Below are 23,502 nucleotides of genomic sequence, written 5' to 3'. Positions count from 1 at the left end.
AGTCCCTTGGATAAGAGACCGTGGTTATGGTACCAGGCCACTTTCAAAGCAACCGCAGTCCAAAGACAACACAGCTAAGCAGTGCTTGGGCAGCTCATTGTGGCACATCCACCAAGGCACCTTCCAGTGGATCCCCGGAGGGCAGATAGCTCCTCCTCATGGGAATATGGAGCAGGAATGAAAAAATGAGATGCTTCTTAACCAAGTATTCCTGGAAAGTCCAATGCTGTCCTCCACTGAGCCAGCAGCAAACAGCAAGGACCAAAAAAGTAGCAGTGGAAGAGGAAGAGAAACACCAGTGTGTACTTTCTTTCTTCCTATTCCTCTCTCCCCTTCCCCGACTTCCCTCCTCCCCACTCCCGACAGGCCCTCTCCCCAAATCATCATGCTTAAAATGGAAAGTGGAAATTGGTTCCACACTAATACAGCCCCAAGGAAAATTTTATTTAAAATCACATAACTCTTTGAATAAAGTAACCCTTCACCTTCAGATATTCCTTCCAGATTATCACTGCAGAGGGAAAAGCGCAAGGTTTTATCAGGTTTACCGTGGAGTTTGGTCTCATCAACAGGGACATCGCCTTGACTTCCATCTGCCAATTGCATGTTTAACACCTGGAAGATGAAGTGATGACTGAGTGAAAAGTGGGATTTTTCTGAAGGGATAAACGAACCACAAATCCCCACATCTGACATTTATACTGGTTTTGATTATGGGATTAATTCCTTTGAAACGTTTTGCCAGGACTTTTCTTATTAAATAGGCTGCTAGAGACCAGAAGATTTAATAGCCCTTCTCCCTAAGAAAATTAGGTTTTCCAAAACACCAATAGGTCCCCTCCACCATTTATTAATATGAAGACATTTATAACTCTCTTACCTCAACAACAGAGTTTAAACATGAAGAAATTTTTTACAAGGTAAATTTTTTACAAGGTAGGACAGACAAGTCTCCACAGGGGTGTCAGAACCACACAACTCAAGTTTCTATCAAGCCAAAAAGGGGGTTTTCCTAGTGTTCTCAAGCTTACATCTGTATCTCGTCCATAGTGCTTCTGAGAAGTTCATTTCATAATGTTTACTGCAGGGCTTCCTCTGTGGCTTTATTAGTTCTTTCTCAGAACAAGCACTGTGACTCAGCTTTATGGCACTCACTTCAATTTGAAGAAGGGATTAAGTTACTTGATCACAGTCACACAGCCTGATAGAGGTGGATCTGGAATTTGAACTCACTGCCCCGGATTCCCCTATTTATGGCTCAGCCCATCCACTCCACAAGCAGCCCACAGCAAGCACAGAAATCCACAGAAATAATACTGTACAAACAGAACAGGACACGTTGTTGGAAGAGTCAGTGAATCTCCTGGAGAAGATATTCTAGCCCTTACATTTATTTGAAAGTGCATAAATCTCTTTGCACCATACTAAAACTTCTGCCCACTTCCTTCTTCCACCTCTGACAGCCGTCTTCCCCACTCTACTCTCAATCGCTCCTTCCCCATTGCTTTCAATCGTGCCCAAGTATCGCCTAGCCTAAAAAAAACTCAATCTCAGGACACCCTCCAAGTTATCACCTCATCTTTCTCCTGCCATTCCTTTCCAAACTCCTCAAGCGGGTTGTTCCCACCTGCTGCCTCCATTTCCTGTCCAATTATGTCCTTGACACTCTGCAATCTTTGGCTTCCATCCACTTCGCTCCATGGAAACTGCCCTCTCCAAAGTCCACCCCTTCTTAGCAAATCCAAAGGCCTATAGACTGGATCTCCTCCTATCTCTCCGGCTGCTCCGTCTCGGTCTCTTTTGTCGGCTTCTCCCCTGCCCCTCCCACTCCTAACTGTGGGAGTCTCTTTAAGCCTCAATTCTGGGTCCCTATTTTCCTTTTTCTATCTGTAGCCACCGCACAGTACAGTGCTCTTCATACAGGAAACGCGCAACAAATACGATAAAATGAACTGGAAAATCACTGGCTCCCACGGCTTCAGCTACCATCTCCAGAGAGTGGATTCCTAAATGATGATGATGATGGCATTTGATAATGATGACGTTTGTTAAGCGCTATATGCCAAGCACTAAGCGCTGGGGGGATACAAGGTGATCAGGTTGTCCCACATGGGGCTCAAAGTCTTAATCCCCATTTTACAGATGAGGTAACTGAGGCACAGAGAAGTTAAGTGACTTGCCCAAAGTCACACAGTTGACAAGTGGTGGAGCCGGGATTAGAACCCAAGACCTCTGACTCCCAAGACCGTGCTCTTTCCACTGAGCCAAACTGAGCCAAACTCTCCAGCTCTGACTTCTCTGCAGTTTCGCATTCCCTCCTACCTTCAGGACATCTCTTCTTGGATGTCCCATCTAAACTTTAAATTTAACATGTCCAACACAGAACTAGTCTTCCCACCCTAACCCTGTTCACGGCCTTCCTTTTGCCTGGAACTTCTTTCCGCTTCAAATCCACCAGTCCACAGCTGTTCCCATCTTCACTGTCCTTCATATCTCCTCCAAGAGGTCATCCCCAATTAATTTTTCTTCTGTCCAGATCATAAGACCCTCTACCACCTCAGGACTCCCGTGCCAGTAACAAGGTTATTCACCTACAGCACTGGTGAACATATCGACTTACATACCCCAGTAAGCGCATAGTCATCTGCATATCCACTTTCCCTGTCCGTTCTACCCAGAAATGATTTTGTGTCTATTTCCCCCACTCGAGTATGAACTCCTTAAGGGCAGGAATTATGTCTTCTACTTCAAATGTGCTCTCCCAATCACTCAGAAGAGCATTCTGCCCATGGCAGATGCTCACTAAATACTGCTGACTAATTAACTCGTTCTTTCAACGTGTGTCTATCTGCGTAGAACATGATGCAACACTGAAAGAAACGGTATATGCATCCATGTGGAGGTGGTAGGGGCAGTCAAAGGTCTCGCAGTAAACACTTTTTTTAATGCTGCATTCATTAAGGATGTAACACTGTTGCGTGGATACAAACTGTTTCAACTTTCTTAGATTTTGCAATAGGCATCTGACAAGGTCATACCTCATTTTCTGACATCATACCCGGAGTGAGCTGAGGACCTGTCCCCAGAGAAATGACCAATACTTCTTCAGGCTGCACTTCCTGGATAGTTTCTTGGAATGGTCCTTCATGATCCATAAACTGGTCCATTAACATATTCGTTCGGCTTCTGCTCCGAGTTGCTAAGAAAAAAAATGCAGATGTTAATTTTTAAGACTATGGAACTGAGGACTGAACCACTTACAGAAAAGAAAAAGATGGCAAAATAAATTCTCTTGGTGTTGAATATCTGCACATGCATTAGAAAAGTGACCAAAACACAGATAAAGTGCTTACAAAATTCAGAGTTACAATGGCCCATTTATTCTATTTCGCCTATGAAAGACTACTTCAAGAACACAATGTGAGTTTTCTGAGATCTGTTCAACAAGTGGATGGATGGATGACAGGAATACAGTACTACACCAGGAATCATACATAGCATTGCCTCCACTTCCCAGTTAATGTAAGTCTGTGATGGCTTTACCTTATTGTCACCTTTAAAAAAGAAGACTTTGAAAAATGTATTCTGGAAGAGGAGTAATCACGCTTACATGGTGAGAAAATACCTCCCCATGGACATCTACTGCATACAAGAAGGAGTTAGAAAATTCAAGCCAGCTGGGCTTTGTGATGCATCTTGGGAAAAAAAATCAAATTATTCAAACTTCTCTTTGCCCTCACTCAACTAAAATATCACTAACTCTGCAAAGGGTTTGCGTAAATTCTTGGATGAGAGATCCCTAATGGGCTACTAAAAGATATTTTAAGGATCTTACAGAAAAAAGGGCTGTACAAGACAAAGTAGATCTATGGATGGTGGAGGGAAAAGGTGAAGATGTCCAATGTCACCTCATAACAATAAATATTTACCAAGAAAGGCAACCGCTATGTTAGTCTTCCAGACATTCTTTCTCACCACTGCCAAAGGAACAATACTGCATGGATAAACCACTGGCCTGGCCCGAAATGGGATTGTTTACCAACTTACATTTGTAAATACTCTGTAGCTCTTTTTGTTCTTTTTCTTCCCTGCCAACCAACAGTAAACTACCAGTGAACCCAGTAGGTAGGTAGATCCATACTTATAACAACTTTTGAAGAGAGTGGCTTGTTCACGCCCTCCTCTCCCTGAACTCTATACCCTTGAAATAACTGTCGGCCACCTTCTTTCGATGAACTATAAAATTAAAGATAAGCACAAAGCAAAAATCTTCTCTCCCAAGATCTTTAGGGATAAAAATATATATTCAAAGCAAAACAAAAGACTCCTAAATAACCTTCTAATGAAAGCCCCTAAACTGCAGTTGAGTAGAAATATGCTTATTTGATTATTACTTGATAAATTTATCAACTCATTTCAAAAGGGAGAGTTCAAAACCGGCTCAGAAAAAACTTATAACACTGCAAGATAATGAGTTTGGGGATATAAGATATCTGTGTATTTTCCCCATTACAAATGTTTTATCATTAAGACCATTATGACTTTCACGACTCACATAATAACAGGGCCCAAAGATACTTATTTTTATAGTAGTAAAAATTAAGTAGTTCATTTGGGAGGCAAATTTTCATTGAACTACATATTTCATAAAAGTGAAAAAATAACCTAACCTTTATAAACATCGTAATTTTCACCTTGATGAACTATATTCCTTAATTACACTGTAGATGTAAAAGTTTTGGACCAAGAGTCACGAGGTGCTAAGAAAAGCACACAAATAGTTCTTGTTTTCGACAGTTTACAAAAAAGTCACTTGGACATGCACATGAATTATTTTGTGAATCAAAATAAAGCTTGTAAGAGAGAAGGAAAAGAGCCTATTACACACCAAATGGGGCTACTAGAGTAATGTGAGCTGTGATATTGGTGACTGAGGTATCCCAGACAGTGAAGGCTGCTAACTGTTGTCCTGGGTTTCGACAGCATAAAACAGAAAGAAAATCAACCCTCTGAACAACAGAAATATTTTAAAGATTGTAAAATAAACACAATGAACTGATCATTCAACTTGATAATCAAGTAGCTGGGTAAATGAAATCTGACAATCACTTTCCACTAGCCCTATATTTAGAACACCTCTGGAAGGTCACCCCAACACCCCGGCCGTGCACCTACGCTCTTCAAAGATCTCTGTGGAGGGTTTGAAAATTGCAAATGGCCAGGTCCCGGCTCACCTCCAAGAGGCATTCCCAGATTAAGCGCCCCCTCTTCCCCGGCTCCCCCTCCATCCCACGTCACCCTGACTTGCTCCCTTTCCTCTACCTCTCCCCACCACCCGCCGTCTCCTTGCCCCACAGCATTTATTCATTCAATCGTTTTTATTGAGTGCTTAATGTGTGCACTCTACTAAGCACTTGGAAAGGACAATTCGGCAACAGAGACAATCCCTACCCACCAGCAGGCTGACTAAAAGAGGGGAGACAGATGACAAAGCAAGTAGACAGGCATCAGTAGCATCAATTATGTCTATATCTATAATTCTACTTACTTATATCGATGCCTGTTTACTTGTATTGCACTTCCCCAAGTGCTTAGTTCAGCGCTCTGTACACAGTAAGCACTCAAAAAATACGATTGAATGAATGAATGTGTATATAGCTGTAATTGTATAAGGCTGTAATTCTATTTATTCATATTAGTGCTTGTTTACTTGCTTTGATGTCTGTCCTCCCTGTTCTAGACTGTAAACCTGGTGTGGGCAGGGATTATCTCTCTATTGCTGAATTATACTTTCCAAGTGCTTAGTACAGTGCTTTGCACACAGTAAGCGCTCAAAAAATTTGATTGAATGAATGATTGAATGAACAGTTATTGGGTAGAGGTGAATTAAAGAAATGATCATCTCCAAATTGCCAAAAGTTACATCTCCCAAAGCATGCTAGCAGTCCCCTAATAAAATAGAACCTTTACATTATTTCATTTGAAAGATTCTAATTCTTATACTAATCGTGAGTGAAGAAAAGAGCAAATATTCTGTATTGTGACAACTGTTCCTAGAATTGAGTACTGCACAATTAGAATCTATAACTCCTCAATTTCAGATAACAGTTCTGATACACTGTTTGAAAAGTCAACTACTTAAAATAAGCCTTCTTGAAATATTTTCTGATATGTAGAAGCCAACTCTATGTGAATGATGGGACAAGGTCCCCAACTGTTTTTTCAACTGGGCTACCAATTTAACTCATCCCAGTTTTCTGACAAAGCTTGAATGTTTTCAATCAGGGCTGGAAAAAAAAAAGCTAAATGATTGTTTCTGGCCCGAAAACTCCTCGAAGACGATACACTCCTAGGTTCCATCCCCACTAAGATCTCAGTCCCCTTCTCACCCCTTCACTCCAAATGAAAACTTGACACCTTTGTTATGCTCTGAACACACCCATTTGTTTGTAGGGAGAGGGTTTTTCACAGATTCTATCAAACTAGGGGTAAATCATGTTTTGGAAGAAGTACAGGAAGTGCAAAAAGAAGCAGCGTGGCTCAGTAGAAAGAGTTCAGGCTTGGAAGTCAGAGGTCATGGGTTCGAAGCTGACCACGAATAGGAAATAAAGCTAGCATAGTCAGCTTTTAATAATATTGGTACTTCATTGGCCCAGGTTAATATTTCTAAATTAATAATTGGACAAATCCTACATTTTGCAAAAAGAGCTACATACTGCATAAAGAACTTTGGCACTTATTCATTTATTGAGTATTATATCTTGTATAAGTATCTCCCCTGGCACCTAGCTTACTACCTGATACATGGTAAGCACTTTAATAAATACCATTATATTGGTGTTAAATTTTGAAGTTGTTATAAATTCATTAGTCAATTTAAAAAATGACCAAATAGCCCACTCACGCAAAACAACACTTCGGATGATCCGCAAGGGGTCACTTTTGGACGAGGACAGCATTTGCTTAAATGATACCCATTTTTCCCTTCTCCGTGTTAACTTGGATTGCCAGGTAATACTTTGAATTACCAGATAGAGATAGAAATATCTGTCCAAGCCATCCAAGAACACTAAAGGAGGACCACTGCTGAACTGGAGGAAAGACTGAAAACAAACACATGCTTCCACTTTATACTCCGCACCTAGTGGAAGACGATTTTTTTTGTTGGCTGGTGTGGTCGCAGGAGAGAGCTGTGGGGTTCCATAAGGAGTCATTTCCAGGCTGCTGCTTTTTCCTGGCTTGGCCTGAGGTAAGTTTGCCAACAAATTGTCCAGAGCCATTCTATCTTCTCTCAGTTGATCCCCTGACATAACATTTCGCATAAAGCCGACCTACAAGAGAAACATCAGTTACTAGCCTGGCAAGTTAATAAAAGAGAACGATTAAATACTGCTCAACCCCTCACCCATCAACCACTCAATCAACAGGATCAACTATGTACCTACAGTTTGCAGAGCAGAGTGCTCAAAATGCAAGGGGAGTAAATAACATGATTACTCCCCTCAAGGCGCTTACAAAATTAATGACAGAGACATGCAAACATATGCTATCTACCACAGCAAAAGCAGAAGGAAAGACACCTGGAAATCAGAGGAATCTGGATAGATGATATACTGATAAATCCAGTTAGCGCTCCTAGTCGAGTCTATGAAAATTAAGTTAAGTGAAGAGTGTTACACAAAGTTTAGTTTCCCATCAGAAATAACATAAAGGGCATTAATTAATGTGTTCCCAAGATCCAAACAAATGGACTAATATAAACTTTTAAAAGTGATCCAAAATCAAAATGCAAAGCAATGTTAATACGTACCAGAAACGAAAGATTCTAATTAGCTTTTTTTAATGTGTGAAAATATAGTGCTTTTTTTTTTTTTTTTTTTTTAAGTAGAGGGGGACAAGGGTAAGAAACAAACTAATCAAAACTTGGATATGTCAGTATGGGAATCATTAGCCACAAAATAAATATTTCTTTCCACAAAACTTAGGGAGGGATAGACAACCTTTTATGTAATTTTTGGTGTGCAAGTGTCAAACAAAACCACCCCTAATTAACAATGCTTACTTCACTGGGAATTAAAGAGTTTAGGCTTGTTGTGGGCAGGGAATGTGTCTGTTATATTGTACTTTCCCAAGCACTTAATACAGTGCTCAGCACACAGAAAGCGCTCAATAGGAGAGACTGAAATGACATCCCCCACTCCTCACTGGGGTAGTAATTTTAATGCTTCGCCTCTCACCCCAATCTTGTGCAACGCTTGCTGGGCGGTGGCTAGAATGGACACACACACACTCAATCGTTTTTATTCAGCGCTGTGTGAACAGCACTGTACTAAGTGCTTGGGAAAGTACAATAAAATGATAAACAGTGACATTCCTTGCCCAGAACGAGCTCATAGTCTAGAGTGGGGGAGACAGATATCAATACAAGTAAACACACACACATACACACACAGACACGTTCCCAAACTACTCAGCCTTCTCATGACAGATGATATCACTACGCTAGACCAGCACATGCTGTTTCATAGCAGCAGTTGCTGCTGTCAAGAGGGGGGAAGGGAGCAGAAGAGGAGGAAGCAGAGGGGGGGAGGAGGAGGAAAAGAAGAGAAAGGGGAGAAAGAGGAAGGAAAATGGCGGGGGGGGGGGCAGGACAGGAAAAGAAGGCAAGGCAAAGAGAGAGGTGGCATGATGGGGCATCACTGAAAAGTTAGCACTTTACCCTCTTTTCTTCTCCCACAAGGATGCAAAAGGGCAGAGGACATGGGCCTGGGCAGGGCTCCTTCCTTGCTACCTGGATTCCCGGTAAAAGACTAGGGCCTGTCGCCCCTTGCCCATTCCCCACCCCCTCATGGACTGCAGCAAGGTCAGATGGCTGTACTCTTCCAGGACACTATCCCTCCCCACCCCATGATCCATGGCAGTGTCAGATACGCCTTTTTGAGCCATACGTTGCAGATCCCTGCCTCAGGGCAACAACAAAATGAAAAATAAATCATTTTTCTGGTCTTATACTCAACTTTGGATCTGCAATAAAATGATATTTTAGTACTCTTTCACTGATAGCCCTAATGATTAGTATTACTGATACAGGAGAAGGGGACTGCAAATCAGGAGATCCGGGTTCTACTTCCAGCTATGCCACTGGCTAGCTGTGTGGTCTCAGGGACATCATGGGCCTGGAGGGCAGAAGGACCTGGGTTCTACCCCTAGATCCTCCACTTGTCTGCTGTGTGACCTTGGAAAAGTCACTTCACTCTTCTGTGCCTGTTACCTCATCTGTAAAATGGGGATTAAGACTGTGAAGTCCACATGGGTCATGGACTGGGTCCAACCTGATTAACTTGTACCTACATCAGCACTTAGTAAAGTGCCCAGCACACAGTAAGCACTTAACATGCCATTAAAAAAAACCCCTCTCTATGCCTCAGTTTCTTCACCTGTAAAATGGGGATAAAATACCCACTCTCCCTACCCCTTAACCTCTGAGCCCTTGAAGGATAGGGATGGCATCAGATTTGACTATCTTGTACTTGCTCCTGAGTGTAGTAAAGTGCTTGGCAAGTAAGCACTTGTTAGGATAACAATAATATAACTCACCGTGATAATGCTGCAAAATTCACCTTCAATGAAATATTCCCTTTCCCTCCATTTGAAGTATTTTGACTGACTTGATTTCAGTGATTACAGCCCAAATCAATTTATGATTTCTGTAATCTATTCGATCAAATATATGGTATTTACTGAGCTCTTTCTATGAGCAGAGCACTGTAACTAAGCACTTGGGAGAATACAATAACAGAATTAGCAGACATTATTCCCTGCCCCTTGATAATGATAGATTTACCATAAGATAAATCTTTGTTATATACAATGTGAAAGAAAACACTTTTAAAAATTATGTACTTACATATTCACAAAAAAAAACTAATTGAAAATTTGCATTCTTGGTATACGTTAACTTTGCTCACTGTGTAAACACAAGTTTTTAGCACTTCTAAAAATATATTTTGCTCAGTGCCTTTGGATCTGGAAAATGCACTAATTCACAATACTATTTCTTAGGGGAAACTGTTAAGTGAAGTGCTTTCTACTTAACTTTATTTTCAGGGAATCAATTAAAAGCACTAATGGGGATATAGCATTTTTTTTCCAAGAAAAATTCAGTAAAATGGCACCTTGTGCTAACAAGTCTGCCATTCAATATCTATGCTAAATTGATCTGGCCATTGCCTAATGCTAAATGTAAATGGGCTTTAATCACCTATCAAGTCACTTAAAACACTCCAGAAGGAGGAGAATGGAAGTTCTTAAGCCAAGATATATTTTGAAGCTACTTTGAAGTGAGAGAAAGCTGCAAGTAATGTCCACATTTACATGTAATTCCTGAGAGATAAAAGTGTACTTATAATGGGACGACTGTAGATGAGTATGTGAAAATATGTAACATATCCAGATTTATATCCACCTTTCTGATATATCCACCAGTAAAAGTCAATATATACATAAGTGCCAGCGCCACTGTAAACATTGTACTGTTCCACTGTACTCTTCCAAGCCTCTACACACAGTAAGCACTCAATAAATAACACTGGTTGATGATGATGGTGTTTGTTAAGTGCTTATTATGTACCAAGCACTGTTCTAAGCGCTGAATGATTGACTGCTGAGGATGGAGGGTTAAAATATTTAAGTGCTCAAAGTAGTGTTGGGTTCTTTTAATAGCACTGTTAAGCTCTTAACTATATAGTAGGCACTGTATTAAGAGTTGGGACAGATAGAAGCCAATCAGGTTGCTCACAAGGCTCACAAGTCTTATCCTCATTTTATAGATGAGGTAACAGACATGGAGAAGCTAAGTAACTTGCCCAAGGTCATAAAGCAGACAAGTGGCAGAGCCAGGACTGCTGTGACTTGGGGTGGGAGAAATTAATCAAGGAAGACTTCCCACAGAAAGTGGAATTTCAAGAGGGTTTTGAAGATCAGGAGAGCTGTTGGATTAATTTAAAAGGGAGGGGAGCTCCAGGCAGGGGAAACAGGGTGAGCAAGGGGTTGGAGACAGGAGAGTCGAGAGAGAGGCAACCGCTCACACATGCCTAGCTATTTATAGTCCTTATTCAAATGATTCATGAAATTTCTGTTGCAGAACTAGGCCATTACCAGGGTAATAAGTTGGCTATAGGTCATATAAACCACAGTCCTACTCAACCCTTCTAGGAGATTAACAGAGGACATTGGTGGAGTTTCTACTGCACGGCCACCAATTACAACATCAAGGAAAGCAGCCACACAACTCTGTAAAAGAGAAAAAAGAAATAAAATAACACAGTTAAAGATTTAATACCTCAAGAGACAAAGAATAATGCAGTTTATTAGGGGACATAAGCAAAGCTACATATAGTACAACTGGAAAAAAAACCTCTAATGCTCTCATATCACAAAGTTTTGTAGTTCACCCTCTCTCAAACCCAATTTGAGAGTGCTTAGAGAGAAAATAGAAATTCTACAGTGCTCATTTCAAAGACCCCATTTTGACGACCCTAAGACACAGACCTATAAATAATGCACCTTTAACAGCTGAGGCCAAAGCAGGAACAAATGAAAAGTTGTATATGTAATACTACTACTACCTTGACCTCTCTGCTGCCTTTGACACTGTCGACCATCCCCTCCTCCTCCATACCTTATCTCACCTTGGCTTCACGGACTCTGTCCTCTCCTGGTTCTCCTCTTACCTCTCTGGCCGGTCATTCTCGGTCTCCTTCGCTGGAGCCTCCTCCCCCTCCCATCCTTTAACTGTTGGAGTTCCTCAAGGGTCAGTTCTCGGCCCTCTTCTGTTCTCCATTTACACTCACTCCCTCGGTGAACTCATTCGCTCTCACGGCTTTGACTACCATCTCTACGCAGATGACACGCAGATCTACATCTCCGCCCCTGTCCTCTCCCCCTCCCTTCAGGCTCGCATCTCCTCCTGCCTCCGGGACGTCTCCACCTGGATGTCGGCCGGCCACCTAAAACTCAACATGAGCAAGACCAAGCTCCTCATCTTCCCTCCCAAACCCGGTCCTCTCCCAGACTTCTCTATCACCGTGGATGGCACGACCATCCTTCCCGTCTCTCAGGCCCGCAATCTCGGTGTCATCCTTGACTCGTCTCTCTCGTTCACCCCACACATCCTATCCGTTACCGAGACCTGCCGGTTTCACCTCTACAATATCGCCAAGATCCGCCCTTTCCTCTCCACCCAAACGGCTACCTTACTGTTACGGGCTCTCGTTATATCCCAGCTAGACTACTGTGTCAGCCTTCTCTCTGACCTCCCTTCCTCCTCTCTCGCCCCGCTCTGGTCTATTCTTCACTCCGCTGCCCGGCTCATCTTCCTGCAGAAACGATCTGGGCATGTCACTCCCCTTCTTAAACAACTCCAGTGGTTGCCACCTATCAACCTCCGCTCCAAACAAAAACTCCTCACTCTAGGCTTCGAGGCTCTCCATCACCTTGCCCCTTCCTACCTCTCCTCCCTTCTCTCTTTCTACCGCCCACCCCACACGCTCCGCTCCTCTGCCGCCCACCTCCTCACCGTCCCTCGGTCTCGCCTATCCCGTCGTCGACCCCTAGGTCACGTCCTCCCACGGTCCTGGAACGCCCTCCCTCCTCACCTCCGCCAAACTGATTCTCTTTCCCTCTTCAAAACCCTACTTAAAACTCACCTCCTCCAAGAGGCGTTCCCAGACTGAGCTCCTCTTCTCCCTCTACTCCCTCTGCCATCCCCCCTTTACCTCTCCGCAGCTTAACTCTCTTTTTCCCCTTTTCCATCTGCTCCTCCACCTCTCCCTTCCCATCCCCACAGCACCGTACTCGTCCGCTCAACTGTATATATTTTCGTTACCCTATTTATTTTGTTAATGAATTGTACATCGCCTTGATTCTATTTAGTTGCCATTGTTTTTACGAGATGTTCTTCCCCTTGACTCTATTTATTGCCATTGTTCTTGTCTGTCCATCTCCCCCGATTAGACTGTAAGCCCGTCAAACAGCAGAGACTGTCTCTATCTGTTGCCGACTTGTTCATCCCCCAAGCGCTTAGTACAGTGCTCTGCACATAGTAAGCGCTCAATAAATACTATTGAATGAATGAATGAATACTACTAGCTATTTTTCATTCAAGTTTTAGAATCGGGAGACATAAAGGTCACTTGGGACATTTTCCCGAACTTTCAGAAAGCGAACACGATGCTTCGACAACATTCTCTTAATTGTTCTTACTTTGTCAAATTTACCCAGGCTTCCCTTTATGCGAGGATCACCCTCTTCAGAGCCAGTCATTGCCAACTGCTGCAAAAGGCGACCAACCTGCAATTGGAAAGAACATTAGGGTCAGAGAGACTAAGCCAACTCATCTCTAATCAAGAACTGGGTCGATTACGGTGAAGAAGAAACGTTCTCCTATAAAAAGCCACAAAAAATGTCCTTTCTTTTGAAATATATATAGTTCCTCCATATGTGCTTAAAATAATATACCTTTGCAGTGTTTCCGGTGTTCTGCAAAATCATCCATTTAAAGTACTGAACTGGTAGAGGTACAGATAAGAGTCTTGCTTTAATTTCTGCTGTGCACTAAGCATCAGGCCGGGAACAATATTTAGGCAATAATGCTATTCCCGAAAATTCTACTAGTGGTACACTTTTAAGACCTGTTTTTTAAAGCAGGTATAATAAAAAATTTGATTCAGCATCTGAGTTTAACCTACAAGCATCCCTCCTACAACAGGACAGTTGCATTCCTGCACACCTCCATGCTATCAAAAAAAAAAAAAAAAAAAGGTTAAAAATAAATGGAAATATGGTGGTCCCTCAGTAATCGCAGGTGACTGATTAGAAAAAGCATCACCAATACTGTCCATGAGACAAAAGCAAAAGTTTATTCAACAACTCAAGACTGCCTGGGCTTCAAAACTCTCCTAAAATCACATCTCTGTCAAGAGGCCCTCCCAGACTAAGTCCTTTATTTCCCCAAACCATCCTCCCCTCTGGGTCGGTTATGCACTTGATTGAGTTCCAGCGTGGCTCAGTGGAAAGAGCCGGGCTTGGGAGTCGGAGGTCATGGGTTCGAAACCCCGCTCTGCCACTTGTCCGCTGTGTGACTGTGGGCAAGTCACTTCACTTCTCTGTGCCTCAGTTACCTCATCTGTAAAATGGGGATGAAGACTGTGAACCCCATGTGGGACAACCTGATTATCCTGTATCTACCCCAGCACTTAGAACAGTGCTCTGCACATAGTAAGCACTTAAATACCAACATTACTGAGTACTTTTGATAGTAACCCAAGCCCCACAGCGCGCATGCCCACACACACACACACGTGTGTGTGTAGAGCAAAGGATATATATAAATATACATCCTTATCCATAAACTATTTTAATGTCCATCTCCCCCTGAAGACTGTAAGCTCCTTGTGGGTGCGCTCTCAAGTGCTTAGGATAGAGCTCTGCGAACAGTAAACGCTCAATAAACACCACTAATTGATCTATGGAGAAGTAGCCAGACAACGAAAGAGAAGGATGTGTAGCTGCTGGTGACCAAAGAGACAGGAGGGGTTGGCATTGTGGCCCAACGCTGCCATCAGTGCGACAGCTGAATATGTACGGATCCAGCCATATAAAATACATGCAAATGCCACGTGATTATTGTAGTGGCCTGTTTCTGTCACACCACATGAAATTCAAGAAGTGTGGAATTCAGAAAGTTTTTTCAAAGGGTCTGCATTGCCTTGACACTTTCTCTGATCCTTCTCTATAATTCTGGGAAGCAGCTTGCCCTACTGGAAAAAGCACAGGGCCTGAGAGTCAGAGGACCTGGGCTCTAATTCCACTTCTGCCAATTGCCTGTGTTTTATGACCTTGGGAAAGTTGCTTAACTTCTCTGTGCCTCAGTTTCCTCATCTGTAAAATGGGGATTCGGTACCTGTCCTCCCTCCTATTTAGATTGTGAGAGCCCCATGTGGGACAGAGACTGTGTTCAAAGTGACGAACCCGTATCTACTCCAGTGCTGAGAACAGTTATGGACACACGGAAAGCATTTCAAAAATGTCATGATTATCATTTTCATTTTTATTCATTGACATGAATAACTAGAAATCAATTTGTAACAGCTTTAAGCAACAGCTTAAAGTTAGCTTTTAGTTTCCAATAAACAAGGACAATTTTGCCACTGGCTCTCTGTACAATGCAAATAGGCTAACACTGTGGTCTCGGAAACTCTTGATTCTGCTTGAAACAAGCCAAACTGTTTCATATCCAATTTACAGCCAAAGCTACAGCACTGTGTTCCTCTATTCTATCACGTTCCCACCAAATCACATTCTAAAATATCATTTTCTGGCACAAATACCTGCATTCATATTAAACACAATTTTTATCCTAAGGCGTTCTGCACATTTTAACACTCAACTCAAAAACAACCCCCTCTTCTTTTCCTAATCCAGCTCCATGTACTGCTTAAAGAAGTTACCACTCCCTTGTTGAAAAGATCATGATATGGATATAATTCAGGGCGTTGTGGAAATTGTATGTTAATCTTAGCAACGATGCCATCAAGGATTAAAGCATCCATTTTCTTCCAAGTCTCCCCAATTTTTAGGATGAACAATCACACCCAACATCACCTTCCCGTGATGGCCTTTGAATTTTTAAATTATGGGCTCACTTTGAACTTAGAGCTGTTACACAAACATCAGCACATCACATAGTAACCTGAGCACTGCTTAACCAGTCAATCATTACAAAATCCAGGATGAGAGTGTGGAACACAAGCAAAAATAAAGAACTACAACCTAACAGTAATAAACACTTCCTCAAGAAGAATTTTGCATAGTAGGAAACACCATGCCTTCTCTGAAACAACTCTCCCATTTCATAGGCAAGGATTGATGATGATCACCGGAAAGTTGTTGATGATCACCGGAGAATCAACAGCATTCCTCTAGACTGTAAGCTCGTCCTCTGTACTCTAAGTTTGTTATGGGCAGGGAAGGTATCTGATGATTCTGTTGAACAGTCATCTCCCAAGCGCTTAGTAAAGTGCTCTGCACATAGTAAGCGCTTACTAAATACCACTTATGGACTCAAAAAACTAAACCACTGTGTGTGTCAACTCACATAAGCAGTACAAAGATTTAACCTGGTACAACTTTTTACCAATGAAATTCGTAAGGGGCTGGGGGGAAAGCTCTGCAGCTAACCAAACTGCCCCAGAAACTGCTCTTTTAAAAGTTTTGAAAAATGACTGGAAGTCAGTTTAATTAAAAAGACTGGCAGGGGCAATGAAGAGTGCCTGAATATCTGCCTCTGAGAGAGTTGGTAAAACGATCAGACTGTAAGCCCGTCAATGGGCAGGGATTGCCTCTATCTGTTGACGAATTGTACATTCCAAGCGCTTAGTACAGTGCTCTGCACATAGTAAGCGCTCAATAAATACTACCGAATGAATGAAAATACCCAAACCACCAAAAGGCACAAAACAGATTTCTAATACAGCAGTGCTTTCCTGCCACGCCAACGCGATCGCCAGGAAGCTCTTACCTGCATCAGATTAAATCGGGCCACCTCATTTATCGGTGCATCCGAAATGATTCCATACTGTTCTGGGTTGACAACTGCCGGGCATATGAAACAGGCCAAGAGGAGGTCTGTGCACATCGCTCTCACCTCTCCCACTTCTAGCCTATCTACGCAGGAGAGGGTTTTGTACATCTGGGACACAATCCACCTCAAGCTGTGCGGAAAGCAGTAGGTGTTCTGTTTGAGGTATCCGATAAATTTGTTCACCAAGGCCACCAGTTTGGACTCATTGGAATCCACCATCTCTTGGACCTTTTGTTTAAACTTATCTGAGCCTTTCTCTCCAAAGAGCTTTTCCTGTTGGGATGGTGAAAACCTCTCGATTAACTTGTTTGGGTCTGTTTCTAGGTGGTCTTCATCTTCAACCAGCAGTTGCATGATTGGTTCATGAAGCGTTGCTGTGAGAAAGAGTTTGGCAGAAAAGAGGCCTTCTGAAAAAAGCTTAAATAAAATGCTGAACGCACAGGTGCCTCTTCTCAAAAGCCGCCTAGGGTTGTCACTTTCTTTGAGTTCAAATTCAATCAGGTAGCGCAAAACCTGAAGGAGGTAGCTCTCATCTTCTTGCATAATGCAGTTGCCGTAGAGGGAGGTAAAAACGGTGTAGATAACACTCTGAGTGTTATCCTGATTCAGTTTCTCTCCAGCAACCAGAGAGGAGGCAATGAGTCGTGGATTTTCCCTCAACCTGTTCAAGAACTCCCCATAAGCCGACTCTTGAAATCCCAACTGCTTATATCCATCCACAAACTGGGTGTCTTCTAAGATCTTGGCATGTTGGCAGCATTCAGCGGGGGAAGCTTCAGCACTGAAAAGGATAGCAACAAACGCACACCATTGAAACAGATCTGTGAAACTACTTTCACTGAGTCCACTAAAAACCGCTAAAATCTATTAACTCAAAAAGGCACAGCACCTGGATTCGACAAAAACAAATCAATACGGGAAAAAAAATGCAACATTCTGCCACACGCAATGAAAAGGACATGATTTTGGCATCCGTTATTGCGTACGATTACTCATTTTTTCATCTGTCTTAGCTTTAATGAAAAGCAACACGGGTTACAAGCTACTCTTCAGAAAGCAGCAAGCCCTAGTGGATAGAGCACGGACCTGGGAATCAGAAGGACCTGGGATCTAATCCCAGCTCTGCCATCTGTCTGCTGTGTGACCTCAGACAAGTCACTTGACTTCTCTGTGTCTCAGTTAACTCATCTGCAAAATAGCATTAAGACTGTAGCCCCCCAATTGGGACATGGGCTATATCCAACCAGATTAGCTTGTACCTATGCCCAAGCTTAGTACCGTGTCTGGTACGCAATAAACGCTTAATGAATACCTTAAAGAAAAAATCTAAATCAACATGAAGAGCAATATTCAGTAAATAAGACAATACACTTAGACCACTTGAACTAATGAAACCCCCATCCAGAAAGACAGGATGTACCCAGGGCAGAGGAACTGATCACAGTGAGAGCACCAGTTGTCACTGTCTCAGCCCTACCAGTCTTGTGTTTCCTAGGACACAGAGTTCTAAGCAAACAGGCGGGCTATGGGACCTGGGAGGTGCACGGGAGAATTTTTTGTACAAAATCCACTTTGGATCAAAGAGACTGCAATGTAGTGCCGTTGCGGTGCCACAGCACCACAGACCAATCAATCAATTGTATTTATTGCAGAAAAGAGTTGCCTAAGGAAGCCACCTCGAAAGCCACGGCAGTTTTCACTACCCGTGTTGGCCAACTATTTTAGGGTTTCCTGACGATTCCTTCTGTCCACTGTGCGAAAGGTCCTATGTGATTTTTTTGGGTCAGAAACCTTCACCACTACTGGCAATAGCAAACCTGGAACTACTTTGATGCCAATGTAGAGGAACTGAAACTCCTGAAATAGCACATTCATCTAGCAAATGTTTAGCAAGTAGAGTAACGAATTCTTCAAATGTGGAAAAATTTCAGAGCTCAAAAATATATTTATTACCTTGTTATGATTAGCCTGTCCAAGTTAATTCGCTGCTGCTTGGCAATCCATGCTGTTCGGTACAATTTTTCAGCAGTCTTGAGTACATCCGCATTGAGCCTCTGGATAAGTTGCTTCTCCGAGTTTACGTAGAGTCGTTCCTGCTTGAGTTGATGAGCCAGGGAATGAATGTCCTGCTTCACCATTTTGGGATGTGGAAAAGGCACTCAGGTTGCCCCCCTGAAAGGGAAAACAGGAACAAGAGGCAAAAGTAAAAAATGATTCCAAGTGAATCCCACTGTAGGACATGTGTAAAGTATTTTGCTCTATTCCACAGGGAACCAGTTCATTCTAATCAGCAAACATCTTGCTGGCCCTCTAAGAGCTACATGAATTCCAAAATAGTTACACTCTTATTTAAATGATTTTCTTACAAGGTTTCTAGAGTGACTGCCAAGTAGCAATTGGTATTGATTAACTTTTCTAAGCTGTAGTATTTGGGTTAATAATACTCAAATTGAAATAACCCTTTTCTACTGTGTATTCATAGTAATCTTAGTAATATTCATTATGCACTTACTGAGAGCGGAGCACAGTACTATGCGAGGGAGAAAATATACAGGTGAAAATTATAACACGACTCCTAGTCCACACAGAGCAATCTAAAAACAGAAAAGGCATTTCCTCTTTTCCATTAAGTGCTAAAATGCTCTAGTTCATTTTAGATATGCTTTTAAAAGCATTTTATCAAAAGAATACCCTTAGCTTGGAAACAATTTTATCTAACTGAAGTTTTTCTTAGAAGTCTTATTATTTTAATTAGGCAGTTCTGCCCAAGATGACTTCAAGACCTACTTCTACACCTGAACTCTCATAAAGCCAGAAGACAGCACTCTCCCTCTCAAAGATGACTTTCCATTTAGGGTGAACAGATGGGTGGTCACCTTGGGCGGAGTGAGTTGGGAACCAGGAAAGGGGAAAGGGTCAGGGAAAAGGATGAAGGGAGAAGGTGGAAAAGTAAGGAGAGAGAAGACACAGAAAAGAATGCAGAGACGAAAATGAAAGGAAAAAGAGCATGGAGGGTACAGAGGGGTAAAAAAAGAGAGGGAAAGAGGGCAAAGGAGATAAGGGCAACAATGGGGAAAGTGAAGGAGAGGGAGAAGCAAAGGGCAGAGAGGGAGAAAAGGGCAAGAGTTGGTACTCATTTACTTGTGGTGTTTCCACCTAGTGGCCCTGACAAAATCAGGGCTCAGATTGGGCCAGTCCACTCGGAACCAGAGCTTCCTCTCTATCCAGGCTGTCCTGGTGAAAACACTGGTCTTGGAGAACTATCACATCCTGAGTGACTCCAAGATCAACAGGTACACAGGTCTGAGTCTCCAGGGGCTGCAGCCACCCTACAAAGGCTGGATGGACACAACTTCATTCATTCATTAATTCAATAGTATTTATTGAGCGCGTACTATGTGCAGAGCACTGTACTAAGCGCTTGGGATGAACAAGTCGGCAACAGATAGAGACAGTCCCTGCCGTTTGACGGGCTTACAGTCTAATTGGGGGAGACGGACAGACAAGAACAATGGCACTAAACAGCGTCAAGGGGAAGAACAACTACCATAGCTACTGACCTGAGTGCCCAAACCCTAGACCCACGGCTCCTAGGCTCGCAGGACGGCTGTACCCATCCTTATCTACCTTCCCAACTTCCTAAAAAGAGAGGAAAATATTTCTAAAATCATCTCCCTGCCTCCAGCCTTTCCTGATTTTAATCTATATTAGTCTGCTACACGGCCCGTTTCCTCATAGCACTGCTTGGCATTCACTTTTCTATGCCTTAAAAATGGCTACCCATCTTCACCCGCAAACAAAGACTCCTCGTTATTGACTTCAAAGCTCTCCGCCAGCTTTATCTTCTATTTCCACTCCCTTCACCCGCTTCTCCCCAGCCTACACTCTCCTCTCTTAACTCACCTTTCAACAAGACCTCGTTCACCACTTTCCGGCCTGCAACCCTGCCCTTATTCTATTCCTCCAGTTTTACTCAGTCGAGGATTGGTTTACTCAGCGTGGCTCAGTGGAAAGAGCACGGGCTTTGAAGTCAGAGGTCATGGGTTCAAATCCCTGCTCGGCCACATGTCAGCTGTGTGACTTTGGGCAAGTCACTTAACTTCTCGGTGCCTCAGTTACCTCATCTGTCAAATGGGGATTAAGATTGTGAGCCCCACGTGGGACAACCTGATTCCCCTGTGTCTACCCCAGCGCTTAGAACAGTGCTCGGCACATAGTAAGCACTTAACAAATACCAACATTAACATTATTATTACTCATTTTCAAAATTCCACTTTCTCCAGGAAGCCTCCCTTGATTATGTTACAGCTTCTCTCGTTAACATCAGACCAACCCCTTCCTTAAACATGGATGTTTTTATTTTATATTCAGTTACTTGTTTGGCCATCTAATCCTACAGTTGTAAAGCATTCTGTTTACACCTATTTCTTCCTCCTGTTCCCACTCTTTGTAAATCTTTTGTGTCTGGCCACCAATAGATTGTAAGCACTTGGAAGACAATGAACTTGTGCCTTCCTTTTGCTGTACTCTCCCAAGCCCTTATCATGGTGATTTGTACATGGTGGGTGCTCAAGAACACCACTGATAACTGATGAAGATGATGTGAACACATGCCTCCTTCCCTAGATGACATCTCCTATCACTTGAGATTCATGCCTGCATCTCAGTTGTTCATTTTTTTCCATTAGGTTTTTCAGGTCATGAATTTTGAAATTTCCTGGCCTAACTGAATTGGGGCATCTAATCACCTTTAATTTAATTCATCAGGGCTAGTCTAGAGCACACTCGTATCTACTGTTTCTCTGATCTCAAAAACCTTTAATGGATATTCATTTCTCTCCACATCAAACAGAAACTTCTGGCCACTGGCTTCAAAGCACTCCACCACCTCCCTCTTACCCATCTTTCCAATCTATTCACCACTGTATCCCAGCTCACATTGCAATTCAGTTCTCTCAAGCTACTGTAACTATACCTCATCATCAACTGTCTCATCACCAACCTACCTTTCATGGCCTTCTTCCTTCCTGGGACTTCCCATCCCCCTTAAAAACCACCAGCCCACACCCCTGCCCTCCTTAAAAGCACTTCTGAAATAACTATGATAATAATAATAATAATAGGAGTATTTGTTAAGCATTTACTATGTTCCGGGCATTGGACTAAACGCTGAGGTGGATACAAGCAAATTGGGGTAGATACAGTCCCTGACCCACATGGAGTTCAGTCTTAATCACCATTTTACAGATGAGGTAACTGAAGCACAGAGAATAATAATAACAATGATGGTACTTGTTAAGCACTTACTATGTGCCAAGCACTGCTCTAAGCATTGGGGTAGACACAAGTTGATCAGGTTGTTCCATGTGGGGCTCACACTCTTAATCCCCATTTTACAGAGGAGGTAACAGGCACAGAGAAGTTAAGTGATTTACCCAAAGTCACACAGCACACAAGTGGTGGAGCCGGGATTATTCATTCATTCAATAGTATTTATTGAGCGCTTACTATGTGCAGACTACTGTAGTAAGCGCTTGGAATGAACAAGTCGGCAACAGATAGAGACCGTCCCTGCCCTTTGATGGGCTTACAGTCTAATCGGGGGAGACAGACAGACAAGAACAATGGCAATAAATAGAGTCAAGGGGAAGAACATCTCGTAAAAACAATGGCAACTAAATAGAATCCCACGCCCTCTTACTCCCAAGCCCATGCTCTTGCCACTAAGACACGCTGCTTCCCAGAGAAGTGACTTGCCCAAGGTCACTCAGCAGACAAGTGGTGGAGTCAGACTAGAACCCAGGTCCTTCTGACTCCCAGGCCCAGTTAAAATGGGGATTAAGACTGTGAGCCCCATGTAGGACAGGGACCGTGTACAACCTGATTATCTTGTATCTACTCCAGCTCTTAGAACAGTGCTTGGCACAAAGTAAGTGCTTAACAAATACCACAGTTATTAATTATTATGATGATTATTAATCTCTTTATGACTAAGGATCAAAGGCTCCAAAGGAAAAAGCTCAGATCAGAGTTTTAGTATGACTAAAAGAAGTTCAAACTGCATATTCTGCTGTTTCCCCACAGAAAGTAATTCTTCCATCATTGACTATAAAAGTGCTATTAAAAGAAAGTTAGATAATTCAAACCAATAAAAACCGAAAAATCAATTGAAATACTGGATTCTGAACGGGTCATGTCTTTAGGGCCAGATCTGACTAGCAAAAAGCCAAACCTGGTTTTAGGCCGGGGCCCTTTGCCACCTTCCTTACTCCCCTCCACAGTTTTGGGGATTTGAATTGTGGGAGCGGCAATATGCTACCTTAAGTGCAGAGCCTTTAACAAATGCACAGCATTTTCGGCCAGCTAATGGAACTACAAGTTCCAACAGTCCAATGGGGTCACCTTGCATGCATAACAGGCCACCCAGAAGGGAACTTAGACCCACTTCTGCATTGACTTGGACTTACTTCTGTTCTGGCTTGATGTTCGGATCCCACAGTCCAGGGTCAGTACTGAATTGCTAGCCCAGGCAGGACTTAACCACGTATGTACTTGGGCCTCATTTTGTTTCCTGGTACTTCAGCATCTGGGGTAGAAAGTACTGGAATTTAATGCACTATATATACAATTATCACTAAACATACAATTATCCTTTGGGGTTGCGCGGACAAATTCCTCACAATAAGACAAGGATCAACCAGTGACAGGGCTTCTGGTCAAGACCTCTGGTCCTCTAGACTGTAAGCTCATAGAGACAGGGAAGTGACTGCTGATTCTGTTGTACTGTCCTTTCCCAGTGTTTAATTGCAGTGCTCTGCACACAAAAAGCGCTCAAGGAATGCCATTGAACGACTGATTGA

At 42.7% G+C, this 23,502-nt stretch overlaps 1 protein-coding gene across 7 annotated transcripts in view; it reads right to left on the bottom strand.

The window, feature by feature from the left end:
• Positions 1-23,502, bottom strand: part of GAPVD1 (GTPase activating protein and VPS9 domains 1) — a 67,456-nt gene that overhangs the window by 26,649 nt on the left and 17,305 nt on the right. For 4 of the 7 annotated variants that reach the window (XM_029062198.2, XM_029062203.2, XM_029062201.2 and 1 more), the window contains exons 2-9: positions 23,110-23,228; positions 18,596-18,814; positions 16,580-17,423; positions 13,264-13,350; positions 11,158-11,292; positions 7,142-7,331; positions 3,039-3,199; positions 486-615 (exon numbers count right to left, since the gene is read on the bottom strand). In XM_029062198.2, coding sequence (XP_028918031.1) covers positions 486-615; positions 3,039-3,199; positions 7,142-7,331; positions 11,158-11,292; positions 13,264-13,350; positions 16,580-17,423; positions 18,596-18,780 — 1,732 coding nt within the window. In that variant the 5' untranslated portion in view covers positions 18,781-18,814; positions 23,110-23,228. The remainder of the gene's footprint in view (positions 1-485; positions 616-3,038; positions 3,200-7,141; positions 7,332-11,157; positions 11,293-13,263; positions 13,351-16,579; positions 17,424-18,595; positions 18,815-23,109; positions 23,229-23,502) is intronic. The other 3 variants (XM_029062202.2, XM_029062204.2, XM_029062200.2) reach the window with 2 other exon arrangements.

Source organism: Ornithorhynchus anatinus, chromosome 4 (assembly GCF_004115215.2).
Source record: "Ornithorhynchus anatinus isolate Pmale09 chromosome 4, mOrnAna1.pri.v4, whole genome shotgun sequence".
Taxonomy (NCBI): domain Eukaryota; kingdom Metazoa; phylum Chordata; class Mammalia; order Monotremata; family Ornithorhynchidae; genus Ornithorhynchus; species Ornithorhynchus anatinus.
This window is presented reverse-complemented; position numbering and strand designations above follow the sequence as displayed.